The sequence below is a fragment of the Notechis scutatus genome, chromosome 6, assembly GCF_049901735.1.
Source record: "Notechis scutatus isolate UNSWTSFEM ecotype Mainland chromosome 6, rNotScu1.2, whole genome shotgun sequence".
Lineage (NCBI taxonomy): Eukaryota > Metazoa > Chordata > Lepidosauria > Squamata > Elapidae > Notechis > Notechis scutatus.
The window spans coordinates 68,987,248-69,001,296 of NC_142014.1; the positions used below are offsets into that span (position 1 = coordinate 68,987,248).

Genomic DNA, 14,049 nt, shown 5'->3' on the forward strand with positions numbered 1-14,049 from the left:
GCAGAGTAGTATAATTCTGATGTGATTTGCTGTCATTTTGCAGCGTAGATTTGTTCTCCAATAGATGTGTCCCCAGTTTTGTCATGTACTATTGGATCATAACTTCAGTGGTCCATTTAGGGTGGATGGTTCTTATTTTTAGAAGTATATTGGATAGCTAGGTATTATTATTTTTCTTTTCACAAGAAAAATCCTTATCTGCTCACAGAAAGAAGTAGAGGCAGAAATTTGGAGCTCAGAATTTCTGTTTCTAAACAAATTGAGTTTTGCCCCATTTTATGACATTTTGTGCCACCGTCATTAAATGAATCACTGCAGTTGTTAAGTTAGTAACATGGTTGTTAAGTGAATCTGACTTCCCCATTGCTTGTCAGAAGGTCAAAAAGTGATCACATGACCCCAGGAAACTGCAAGTGTCATAAATATGAAGCAGTTGTCCATTTTGATCACTTGACCATGGGCAACGGTTGTGTGAAAAATGGTCATAAGTCACTTTTTTCCAGTGTTGTTTTACCTTTGAATGGTCACTACACTGTTATAAATTGAGGACTATCTGTAGTGCAAAGGAGAAGTGATCTCTGCCCCAAAATTAACTACTCTACTGTGGGCATAAGTATCCTATTCCAGAGTTACTGGAAGTTGGGCAACATTAATTATTATTATTTGAACAAGAAATAAAGGAGAAAACCCTCATTGTTCAGGACCCGTCATACATTGTGAGAGCTGAGTATTAATCTTGTAAGAAAAGGCAAACGCCATCTGGGTTTCATTACTTGTAGCATTTATCCTGTTGTGACAAATTCAGATCCTCCCCCAAAAGAATTTGTGGTGGCGTTCTTTTACATTCTAATTTGATTTTATTTTTACAGAATATCCTCCCAGTTCCTCATTAGCTCAAAGCCTTCAGAAACACGACCCAGACTTCTGAATGCTTCGCGGGGAACATCATGACAGCCTGTTCAGGATCCTCATTAATATCATTTCCTTTTGCTTGTTGACCCCCAGAATGTGGCACCTCTCCAAGTGGTTGTGCGAGATGACAACTGCATAGTTATTTCCCTGGAAGCAGCTGACGTGGTGAGCTCATCCTCGGTGTATGTGGTGAAAATCACGGGTGAATCCAAGAACTATTTTTTCCAGTTTGATGAATTCAACAGCACTTTACCTGCTCCTGTGGTTTTTAATGCCACTTACCATGGTCTTTACTACATTGTGACCCTGATGGTGGTGAATGCAAATGTTATTTCCAAGCCGGCTAGATCGCTAACTGTGTTAACTAGTAAGTATGTTTTTAAAACATTGTGAGTTCAGTCTGTTTGAAACGTGGATGCCATATCTTTCTGCTGCTTATTCATGATGGGGGCAGATTGGTTAGTCCAGGGGTCACCAACCTTTTCCTCAGGGACCCCCAAACTCATAATTTTAAATCCTGCGGAACACTAATATGAATTTTGACTGACGGTGGCTTGCTGACATTGGTGGAAAAGTCGGTCCCATATTCCAGAGCTGTAGTAGTCACAAGATTGGCCCTTTGGTCATCCCGGAGCAGCTCCTCCAGTCCATGGCAGGCCGGTCCACCCAGGTGGAGGAGCAGCTGCTCTGGGATGACCAAAGGGCCAGTCCTGTGACTAGTGCAGCCCTGGAATATGGGACTGACTTTCCCATCAACGTCAGCAAGCCAGCCACCCCGGGGCAGATTTCCCTCCCTGCCATTGGTCTTACCTTCCAGTTCCAGCTCGTGTGGCTCTACTCAAGGTAAGGTTTGCACTCGGCCAAAGGGTGGGGGCCAGCAGGTGGGCAGCGCAGCCTTATATTCCCACACAGCTTGGATTAATTGCTTGGAGGGGGGGGGGGGGGACATTTCTCTGAGGACCACCAAAATTTTCTCACGGACCACCAATGGTCCCCGGCCCACTGGTTGGTGACCACTGGGTTAGTCTATTCATCAGATGAGAAACAATTTAGTAAGTCCACTTGACCTTCCCACTGTGGCTAGTGATAGTTCTCAAACAATAAACATTTTGCAATAAATCAAATATTTCCTAAATTGCCAGCCTTGCCTTATTTATTACTCAGTGGCTTCTTTTCAATCATCACTATGATCATCTTTAAGAAAAAATCTTAAATCTCAAACTGGTCATGGGAAAATGAGAAAAGGCTATTTTTATCTTATTCATTTTAGTTTTTTTTTTAAATCCTGCCTTTATTATATTCATAAATAACTCAAGGTGTTGAATATCTCTATTACTGTTTCCTCCTCCTATTTTCCCTACAACAATGTCCCTGTGAGGTTATTTGGGCTGAGAGCGAGTCACTGGCCCAAAGTCACCCAGCCAGATTTCATTGGGACTAGAACTCACAGCCTCCTGCTTTCTAGACTGGTGCCTTAACCACTAGACCAAACTGGCAAACTTCAGCTTCAATACTTTATGCTTCTTTCTCCCAAAGTTTCTTTCTAGAGAACAAAGATCTGGTTGAATATAATTGAGAGACCCCCTTGCTTAAAGAATACAGATGTTGTAAATGTCAGTCTGGATTACAATCATGGCAGAGAGAGAGAGAACAAGAGTGTTTAAGCTTTCCCTCCCACAGTGGTTCAAAGCATCTCACCCATGGTGCAAACAGCTGTTGGGATGTGATGCTATTAAAGGCTCAGGTGCCTCATCCTCATTTGCAAAATAACTGCTGTTTGTTAAATAAAAACGTACATTCAAGAGCCAGTTATTTTGCTAACTGCATGTATAACCAAGAGACCGCCAACTGTCCCCCTTGCTTGGCCTAGAGTAGGGGTGTCAAACTCAAGGCCCGTGGGCCACGGTGCTTAGATCTGGCCCTCAGGGCTGCCATGGGAACAGCAAAGGACTGGCCTGCGGTGCCTCTGCCAGCAAAAACAGAGCTCAGGAGGGCTGCATGTGCCCATCCGCCAGTTCCATTTTCACTGGCAGAGTGCTAGCAAAACAAACTAGTAGCAAAAGTGGATCCCCCCCCAGCCCCACCTGGGACACCATAGGAGCCCCAACATGATTGATGTTGAGCTGGCCACACCCACTCTGGCCAGGCCCACCTGAGACCCCCCCCACTGCTCCCCTCAAACACAATCCTGATGTAGCCCTCAATGAAGTCGAATTTGACACCCTTGGCCTAGAGGCATGAGGCTAAGCAAGTCATGTATCTTACCTCAAAAGTTGGGACTAGGCAAAAGAAAGCAAGAGACACAAAGGACAAGGGTGAATGAAGAAATTTGTCAGTGTTCACAAATATTCACCATGTTAAATGCTGAATTTTTATAACTGCTGCAATTTTTAGTTGTCTTGGTTGTCATGACAACCATGGCAGCAATTGGGGGAAAATAACTACTGTTTTCCTTGTTCTGTGTCAAATGGCTCCCTGCTCATTAAAGATCATTGGGCTATTGCGTTGAGTCCATATGAGATCGTATTGATAAGGTCCATGCCTAACTGGGATACAAGTGGATTGTAATGCTTGGCATATCACTTGGATCCAGACAGACGATGCTTTCCAGCCCCATCCACCAGCCATCATTAGATCCTACTATGGGAGGGAGCCTATAAAGCCACCAAGAACAATGCACAATGACATAAAACAATTGGTCTCTGAGCAGTCCTTGCCAATTCACGGCAGTTCGCCAGTGCCTAGTGATGTTTGCAAGAGGACGGCATATCAGAATTATCTCATTTTTCGGGTGTGTGGGAAGTGTGCTGGCAATTTACAGAACATATGAGATCAATGGTTTGAGTGTAGCCTTGAAACCTAAGTCTCCTGCAAGGGATCTCACTCATAGCATCCAATAGATGTCATCTCTACCATGTGTTGTGGCTTTTATAGATCTAGTTTTGCTTCTCTCCCTCCCCTTCAGGTATTAGATAGTTAGACAGATAGACAGATACAGACAGACAGACAGACAGACAGACAGACAGACAGACAGACAAATAGATGACAGACAGACAGACAGATGATAGACAGACAGAGAGAGAGACAGAGAGATAGACAGATAAATGACAGATGATAGATAGATAGATAGATAGATAGATAGATAGATAGATAGATAGATAGATAGATAGATAGATAGATAGATATTGTAGGTAGGTAAGTAGGTAGGTAGATGACAGAGGGACAGAGGGACAGATAGATGACAGACAGACAGATCGATAGATCGATCTCTGGTTCCATAGGAGGCTGCCTAATTCTGAATCAGATTGGTTATATCAGATTAAAAGATAGATCACTAATCTGTCATTTCTGCATTTTAATGTACTAACTCTTGTTCAGCTTGAAGGAAAATTTGTATTCAAGGTTTATTTAATTCTCATGGAACTTCTTTTTATGTATGGTGATGATGTGGGCAAGGATTATCTGTGAACGTTCTGTCTTTCATTGTACAAGTCTTTCTTTCTATGTTTATAGCTTGCCTGGCTTCCTACATTTATATTCAACCCAGGGAAGACATCTGGAGGAAGTGCCTCTAATGAGATTTTTTAAAAGCATCCTTGAAAAATTGCTTCCTCCTTTCCTCATGTCAAAATAATTGGAGAAGTTGTCTACTAACTGCCTCTGCCTCTATCCCTGTGAGGAATTTTGAAAGGCCATTTGGACCCAGTTCTAATCAAGCCAAATGTTGTTCCTTAAGCAGTCTTCTCATTTTACACAAAATATTTCCAGACAAAGAAATATAATACCTTATACACAACTTCAAGTTTTAAACCTTTATAAATCTTTTCTATCACAATATACAGTAGTACTTAAAAGTAAAGGTTCCCCTCGCACATACATGCTAGTTGTTTCTGGCTCAAAGCCGAAGAGCCAGCTCTGTCCAAAGACGTCTCCGTAGTCATGTGGCTGGCATGACTAAATGCCGAAGGTGCACAGAACTCTGTTACCTTCCCACCAAAGGGGGTCTACTTGCATTTTTACATGCTTTCAAACTGCTAGATTGGCAGAAGCTGGGACAAGTAACAGGAGCTTACTCCATTATGCGGTGCTAGGGTTTCAAACCGCCGAACTGCCGACCTTTCTGATTGACAAGCTCAGCGTCTTAGCCCCTGAGCCACCGCATCCCTTACTTACTTCCAAATAATAGACAAGTCTATTTAAAACATGCTGTGTCGCTTCCTTATGGCCTCTGTCTTGCAAAAGTCCCCATTAGCCAACCACATAAGGTCTCCTTGTATGATGCAGGCTGTAATGCCAGTATTTTTAAGAATTTAAAGGTTAATATCAAAGGGCAAACTATTTTGACGGTAGGAAAGAAGAAAAGACGAGCATTCTAAAAGCGAACCTTTGAAAAAACTAGTGAGAGCTTTTCCTCTGATCTCTGTTTCTTTTTTAGTATAAAAACATATTGTTTCTTTTCAGGTTAATAAAGAGCACCGTTTGTTCCTTTTTGGATGCTAGAAAATATAAAGAACAAAAAGGTTCACCTGAAATATATCCAAATCACCTGAGATTTTATTGAATTTTTCTTTTTATTTCAAAACTGCTGTTCTTTATGGTCACATTATTCAAAGAAGTGGTAGTAAGGTAATTAGCTATTATGTCCAACACAAATCCCATTAATTTCAATTAACTTAATTAGCATGATCTTAACCTAAGTACTATTATTTATGATTTCTGCAATAAAGTTGTTTAGAAAGACAGCAGACTGATTAATTTTTTAAAAAGTATTTTATATACTAAGACAAGATTTTTCATATTCTGAACAATGTAATATGCTTTGGAATGTTTTGGTGGACAGTTTAAACATTTTCTCTTTCCTCCCTTTTTCTCTAAAATTTAATGAAAGTGAGACCTACATTTCTCTCCAATTTCTAAATACAACAGATCCCAAACATTTATTCTAGCCAGCCTTAATTGCCTCTGATTAGAAATTTTTGCTATATATACACAGTAATTTGAAAAAGAATAATGAAATCAAGTTCTAAAAAGATAACACAGACTTCCAACTAATTCATCAAGCTTTACTTTTCATCTCAAAGAAGGATGCCTTTAAAGTTTGACTTCTCCAAATACTGTCACGAGAACATCAAATACAGTTAGTTCTTGAGTTACAACCATAATGGAGCTTGCCTGCTACAGTTGTAAGTCATGACCGTCATAAACCGGTTCACTCATATGACAGACCTGATTTTATGACCTTTTTTTTACAGAGGTGGTTAAACAAATGCCATAGTTGTTAAGCAAACCAATGTTGCTATGGGACTGGTTTTGCTGAAAATCAGAAGTAAACACTATTGGCGCCCAGCAGAAACTCAAATCCAGGTCATGAGCAGGGGTGGGATTCTGCCAACTCAGACCGCTTTGGGCGAATCCCTAGCTCCGATGATCAGCTGGCTCCAAACCGGTTCGCTCCCACAATCATGCAGGCCCGCCTGCCCGCCCTGGCGCTGTACTCACCTATATCTGCTCAGCTGATTCGCTGAGCAGAGCGGATTGTCACGCCTCAGCTGTGTTACTTCCCTGAAGTAACGTTGAAGGCAAGTAATTTTGAAAGCTGTGCATGCACACACAGCACGCGTCAGGCACACAATTAGCAGTTGCTGTTACACCAGCAGCATACCCCCACTGGTCATGAGTAACCCCTAGGTGAGTCCATTCTACTTTTGAATGGTTACCTTACCAAACAATTGGTCATAAGGCAAGAGCCACCTATACAAAGAAAGGTGATTTTTAATGAAAAGAAGGGCTAGGGGAGACTTGATAGCAGTGTTCCAACACTTAAGGGGCTGCCACAAAGAAGAGGGAGTCGAGCTGTTCTCCAAAGCACCTGGAGGCAGGACAAGAAGCAACAGGTGGAAACTAGTCCAGGAGAGGACCAACCTAGAACTAAGGAGGCATTTTTTTCTAACAGTGAGAACAATTAACCGGTGGCTTGCCTCCAGAAGTTCTCGGCGTTATAACACTGGAGATTTGAAAGAAGAAATTGGACAGCCATTTGTCTGAAATAGTATAGGGTTTCCTGCTTGAGCAGGGGATTGGATTAGAAGACCTTCAAGGCTCCTTCCAACTCTGTTATCCTGTTATTTCCTCAGTCTTTGCTTTGTAGTCAGTCAAATAACCGTTATCAATAATAAACAAACTGGAACCATCAATGTAGTTCATGTAGTTAATGAACCATTTGGTGTACCTAGATTAAACTACATGATCATCATTATAGTGATTATAGGTAAGCCCTGAGCTCTCTATTTTGCACAAGGATCTGTAAGACCTGTAGACTTTTAATGATTGTAAACCACCCAGAGTTATGTAAGAAGGGCAGCCAATAAATTTTACAAACAAGCAGACAAATAAGTAGATTAGATAGGAAGCAATTTCCAGAGAGTGGTTCAGTGGCCTCACAATCAGGAGGCTGTGAGTTCAATCCTAAGTAGAGGCAGATATTTCTCTCTCTGGGCACAATGAGGATATATCTGCTGAACAAAACTCCTCATTGGCAATCAGGAAGGGCATCCGGCCAGTAAACACTCTGCTATCTCCATTCAGTTGCCCAGAAACCACCCCGCAAGGGAGTATGGGGTCATTAAAAGAAGAAGATGATGATGATAGAAGCAATTTCTAGAGACTTGGTTTGTAGAGTATGTTTGCAAAGGAAACAAGCTGATTTTCCTGCAAAATAATCACTTAAGTCAAGTCTTCCCCTGTCCATCTTGCTGTATAGAATAGAATAATAGAATAGAATACTTTATTGGCCAAGTGTGATTGGACACACAAGGAATTTGTCTTGGTGCAAATGCTCTCAGTATACATAAAAGAAAAGATACATTCGTTAAGAATCAAGAATCATAATGTACAACTCTTAATGATAGTCATAGGGTACAATCAGCAATCAAATCATACTAGGAAACAGTCAATATAAATCGTACAGGATTTCTTTGTGTGAATATGGTATGTAAGCTTAGAGCAAGGGTCTTCAAACTTGACAAGTTTAAGACTTGTGGACTTCAGCTCCCAGAATTCCTGAGCTAACATGACTGGAGGAGGAATTCTGGGAGTTGAAGTCCACAAGTCTTAAAGCTGTCAAGTTTGAAGACCCCTGGCTTAGAGGGTAAAATATTGACTACCCATGGAATTACTAAAATAGGCAGTTTATGGAGATAGGATCCTAGGCAGTTCTTGCCTTGGTTTCAGGCTTTCATCATAATTCATCCAATACCTTATATGAGAAATGGGTTCAGGATTTCATGAGATTTATTTCCTGGAGAAAGACAAACATATGGGAGGAAGAAAGAAAACGAAAGGGAGGAAATGGTATCCTTAACCAGTTGGGGCTTTGCTTGTTCCAGAATCCTTGTTTTAGCTTCTCTTTCCCTCTTTAAGATAAAATGGCCATTAGTGGAGAAGAATTTCCCCCCTCTATACTTTCTTCTCAGCCTCTTCCTTTGGCTCATTCTGATTTGCTGTCTTTCAGAAGGAAAATGCAGGAAAGAGACAATTTGCAAGGCCTTTCACAGAATCTAATTATCAGCTAATCCAATCAAGAGATCAGGACTGAAATAAATTTGTAATAAAAATGAATACAGCATCTCTTCCTTATTCAATTTCTTCTAGGAAGAAGTAACCGGCTAATGTAATCACTTAGTCTATAAAGTTGCCATAATTAGAAAATTGGGATGAGATTATTATAGCTTGGGAAACCTGTGCAAGGCAGAAAGTAATGAAAGATTGCTTGGCTAGTAGTGTGTGGCAAGCAGCATCTCTCTGGAATCTCAAGTCCATCTTGCAAGGGCTGTAATCAGGAATTCTTAGCCCTGGAGAAATTGTCCAAAGATCGCATCCTATATCTTACCTTGCTTTCGCATTGCAATGCTTTTTTACCCTACCTTGGCTCCAGGGATGTTTATTCCCTTCCTTTTTCCCATGAAATTTTTACTAAAAATCATAATTACAATAGTAAAAACTATTACAAACTAAAAGAACAATAGAAAAATAGGAAGAAGGAGTAAGAGGTAAAAAGAGAAAAAAATAGGAAAGATATAAAAAAAATACAAAGTAAAATAGAAAAATAGAATATAATACAGAAGAAGAAAAGACCCAGCCTTCATCACAAGTATAAATATTTTAATAATATTTCACCTCTTACATTGAGATTTTAATAATATTTCACCTCTTACATTACCGAAAATATCTGTTCTTCCCATATCCCATCTGTTTTCTGTAGACAAATCCATGGTCATTTCAGTCTTGGTTCAGTCCATTAAGGGTTACCAGCAATAACAAGCTATTTTAACCCTGATCAAATAAACCAACTTTATATTCCTTCTTTTTTTTTTTTTTTACTTCTAATAATCTTAATCTTTAGTCCATTCAGATAATTTCATAGAACTTGATTTCTTTTCCTTTCTTTTTTGTCTCTTCTCACAAGATTTTTCAAAGCTTTGGCAAGTCTGTTTTGTAAGTCCAATATACAAAAATTATCCAGGTCTCTCTTTTGGTTTATCATTTGTATGCCCCTTTTAATTATTAAAATTTCAGCCAGTTTCTTTTTTATGTCTAATGTAGACTCTTTTTCTATGACATTCATGTAGCTTGTCATTTATATGTTCACTTTCAGCTCAGCCTATCTTCTCAAGTAAAACTTGTTTCTTTTCAGTACCATCTTTTAGACATAATCTATCCATAGAAACAGATATCACTATTGTCATTGTTGATATTAATTTCTGACTTAATTTTAGAAAGTATCCTTTAATATTTCTAGTTTTAGAATATTTTGCATGATTCTGTAACTCTTAGTCAAATTTATGTGTTCATCGCCTTTAACCAAAAGGTTTAATTCCCTCTAGTGTCCAATTTTTAAGATCTATTTTTATATAAAAAATTTAAAACAAAAGCATTTTCCCATGGAAAGGATTCTTTATAATCAATTCCAAAATCTTATTTTAAAATTATCTGGATCCTTTGTAGTTTTTTTAAAAATCAAAGTTTTAATCAAAACTTGCTCTTTATTTTTTATTTTTTAATGAATGTCTTAAGCTTGTAATTAAACATTATTTTCATTACAGATTGAAGGCAAACTCTCCTGGTGTTTTTAGACTTGCTGATCCAAAGATTTCTAATATCTGAAAAGGACTGTAGTTCTTAGGTAATCTCAGATTGTGATCAGAAAAGGAAAAAATGAGAATTTAGGGTCCTTTCAAAACACTGGCCATGTATTGAGCAAGATGGCTATTCCCTTGTCTTCCAGTGCTCAAACTCACATGAGGAGCAACCATCTAGGACACTTGTGGGTGATCTCTGGTGCTTTCCTTTATCCAGATAAGTTCAAAGAGCAGATCTTTCCAGCTCTTCATTCTTCGAGGTAATCATTGACTCTATTTTTTGCAGAGCCTTCTTCAGCCCACATTCTTTGCTCAGGAATACTTATTCTTCTTTATTCATCAGAAAAACATGGTGAGATAGGGTTGGGTTTAGTGAGTGTCTGGCCAAAGATTATGGAAGGTTTGTAACAGTATGTAACGTAGGCAAATACTGTACTGCAACCAAAGATTTTCCAAATGTGTTAGGTTTGCAACTTCAATGATTCTCACCCAGTGTAATCCTAGGAGTTACAGGCATAAACATCTTAAGGGTGCCAGGCTGGGAACAGCTGTTTCAATTGGTGCACTACTTAACTATTGATTGATTGTGTTGATATCTTATCTTTGCTCTAAGAGCTCAAGAAGGCCTTTTTTATGGGATGTAATCATGTAAACCCATAATAATCTAACCAGGCATGCTGGGCTGAGAGAGAACCTTTAGCTCAAAATTATTCAAACCATATTATAGCTGTTCAATCTACATACATCTTCTCTGAACACTGCAGGTACATTACAGATATATGGATGTGTTTTGAGAATAAAACACAGTATGTGGTTAATGAAACCATCATGACCGAGCTGCTGGAAAATCCATACTTAGTCACAGGAGCTAAGCTTGCTTTAAACATACAAATCTGCCCCCAATTTGATGAATAGAATAGAATAGAATAGAATAGAATAGAATAGAATAGAATAGAATAGAATAGCAGAGTTGGAAGGGACCTTAGAGGTCTTCTAGTCCAACCCCGTGCCTAAGCAGGAAACCCTACACCACTTCAAACAAATGGTTATCCAACAAGTTGTTCCACTGGTTAAATGTTGTCACTGTCAGGATCCTGCATAGTTTTAGGTTGGTTCTTTCCTTGATTAGTTTCCACCCATTCCTTCTTGTCCTGCCCTCAGGTGCTTTGGAGAATAGCTTGACTCCCTCTTCTTTGGGGCAGCCCCTGAGATACTAGAACACTGCTGTCATGTCTCCCCTGCTCCTTCTTTTCATTAGACTAGACATACCCAATTCCTCATATGTTTTAGCCTCCAGTCTCCTAATCATCTTTGTTGCTCTTCTCTGCATTCTTTCTAGAGTCTCAACATCAGTCTTACATCATGCTGACCAAAACTGAATGCAGTATTCCAAATGTGGCCTTACCAAGGCCTTATAAAGTGGTATTAACACTTCACGTGATCTTGATTCTATCCCTCTGTTTATGCAGCCTAGAACTGTGTTGGCTTTTTTGGCAGCTGCTGCACACGGCTAGCTCATATTTAAATGGTTGTCCACTAGGACTCCGATATCCATCTCAGTTACTACTGTTGAGTGAGGTATCACATATACCTGTGATGGCGAACCTATGGCCTGCGTGCCACAGGTGGCACACAGAGTCATTTGTGTGGGCATGCGAGCCCCAGCCAAACTTACTGCACTGCGCATGTGTGTGCCTCCCAGCTGGTTTTTGGCCCGTTTGAGGCCTTTTTTGGCCTCCCAGAGGCTCAGGGAAGCCTCTGCAGCCTTTGGAGGCCAAAAAACGGCCCATTTCGCCACATCCTGTACTTCCGGGTTTCATCACTTCCAATATTTGGAGGCTGAAAAAACAGCTGGGAGTCATGTGCGTGCACAGTGCAGGTAAAGGGGCAGCAGGGTGGTGTTGCATGTGCATGCGCAGGGGGAGCAGGGCGCATTGCATTGTGAGCGCCGGCATGCACGCACTTTCAGCACACTACAACAAAAAGGTTCACCATCACTGACATACACTGTACCTGTGAATTTGAGTTGCATAGGATCTATTTGAATCCTAATCCTTTGACCTAATCCTAATCTTTGCCATTACTCCAGCCGGGTGGAATATTCTCCCACTGGAGGTGCGCAGGGCCCCCGTCCTCCTTGCCTTCTAGAAAGGAGTGAAAACATGGCCCTGCAAGCTTGTGTGGGGAGTCCATACAGGCATGCAGTTGTGGGGCTGGTAGGCACCCTGAAAGCTCTCTCTTCGACTTCAATTGATTTTTAAACACGTTTTATTTATTTTTAATTTATTCTTACCTCTTTTACATTTTTAATGTTTATATATTATTTTTATATTTTAATATCGTATTGGACTCTTCACAGGGTCCCTCTGTGAAGGAGATGGGTAGTTTAAAAATGGGATAAAAATATACAAATAAATAAAATCCATTAGAAGGTACCCGTTCAGGATACTATTTATTTGAAAGCTCATTTTATCATCTAGGAGCAAATTTCCTCCCCAGTACATCACTCCAACTTCCCTGCCTGGTCTGCAAAATATGGTGGCACCCTGAACATTGGGAAGAAATAAATTTTGTGAGAAATGAGATATGACAAATTTTCAATGTGCCACTCTTTCTGTTGTTGCTATTATTTTAAAGCAAAATCAAGCTGGCTCGTTCATTTATAAATACTATCTTTATGTGTTCTTCTATGGGTGTAGGATAATATTTGAAAAGAGGAGAAGAGGGCAGGAAAAAACAACTTATTTATTCAGTTTATCTTGCCATAGCACATCTAGGTAGATAATAACATGTAAAACACAGTTCAGATATGGAATAAAATAGCATTAGAAAAACCTATGAAGCCAACTCAGATAAATAGTACCTCCCTCTAAGCCTAGGAACACTTCCATGTTTTCAAAGCTTTTTGAAAAGTGATCCACTTCAGAGCCAATAAGATGTTGAGTAAGGTGCAAAGATGCAAGATGACATTCTTTAATTGATAGGACCCATCACTGTTAGTTATTTATTGCAAGAATAAATCCCTGTCAGAAGCAAGCAACCAGAATCACTCAAGTAGACATTTTATTGTTGATCACTGTGAAGTGCAAAAGCCCAAGGTTAAGATCCAATTAAATTGATTTATAGTTCATGCCTCTACACAGGATTCTAGTCAACTAATGGTTAGCACTATTTTGAAGCTAGGTAAAGGTTAATAGAATTCAAGAGGAGTCTTAGACCATTTGTGGCAATGTAGAGATTCTACGCTGATGACTTGCTTGACTCCTCCTCAGGTTCTCCCACTTCCACAATCACCTATAACAAAAATCTTATCAGACTGTTGTCTTCCCTCAGGAAATGGCAGCTATGGATTTAAAGGATTGATCTCCCCCAAACAGATACTAAGCTGGAATGTCTGTTCACTCCCCATAGATGGTGCCACTCCCCTTCAGCTGGTGGGGCCACGATCAGTCCCAAAACTTTGTAAAGATGTCACTTGATTTCAATACCATTTTCTGGATGTCTCAAGTCACTCTTTGTCTTTTCATTTTATCTCTCTTTCAAAGAACCTCTACCTGTAACCAACGTTTCCATCTATGATTATAAACCATCACCTGAAACAGAAGTATTGTTTGAAATCCAATATCCAGAGAAGTATAATGTTTTCACTCGAGTGAATATAAGTTACTGGGAAGGAAGAGAGTATCGGACAATGTTATATAAAGGTGGGTGGAAAATACATCTTAAAATCAAGACAAGTTACATGCCAGAGAAATTGAGGATGTGTGTGTGTTGTTGCATATATGTTTAAGTAATCCTTTCATTTACATTTATTTATTGGGGTTTTTAAAACCATCTTTGAGGGCACGGATTTTTGAGAGAGGAATTCTTTGACAAGGTATGACACCTTCACAACCCATATCAAACTACAGACAGTCCTTGAGCTCCCAATGTAATTAAGACTGGGAATATGGTTACAGGTCATGCCAATTCTTAAGAATGTCTGTGAATGAATGAATGA

At 39.7% G+C, this 14,049-nt stretch overlaps 1 protein-coding gene across 2 annotated transcripts in view; it reads left to right on the forward strand.

The window, feature by feature from the left end:
- Positions 1 to 14,049, forward strand: part of PTPRO (protein tyrosine phosphatase receptor type O) — a 164,310-nt gene that overhangs the window by 70,580 nt on the left and 79,681 nt on the right. For both annotated transcript variants that reach the window (XM_087968683.1, XM_087968684.1), the window contains exons 2-3: positions 1,006 to 1,279; positions 13,595 to 13,753. In XM_087968683.1, coding sequence (XP_087824809.1) covers positions 1,006 to 1,279; positions 13,595 to 13,753 — 433 coding nt within the window. The remainder of the gene's footprint in view (positions 1 to 1,005; positions 1,280 to 13,594; positions 13,754 to 14,049) is intronic.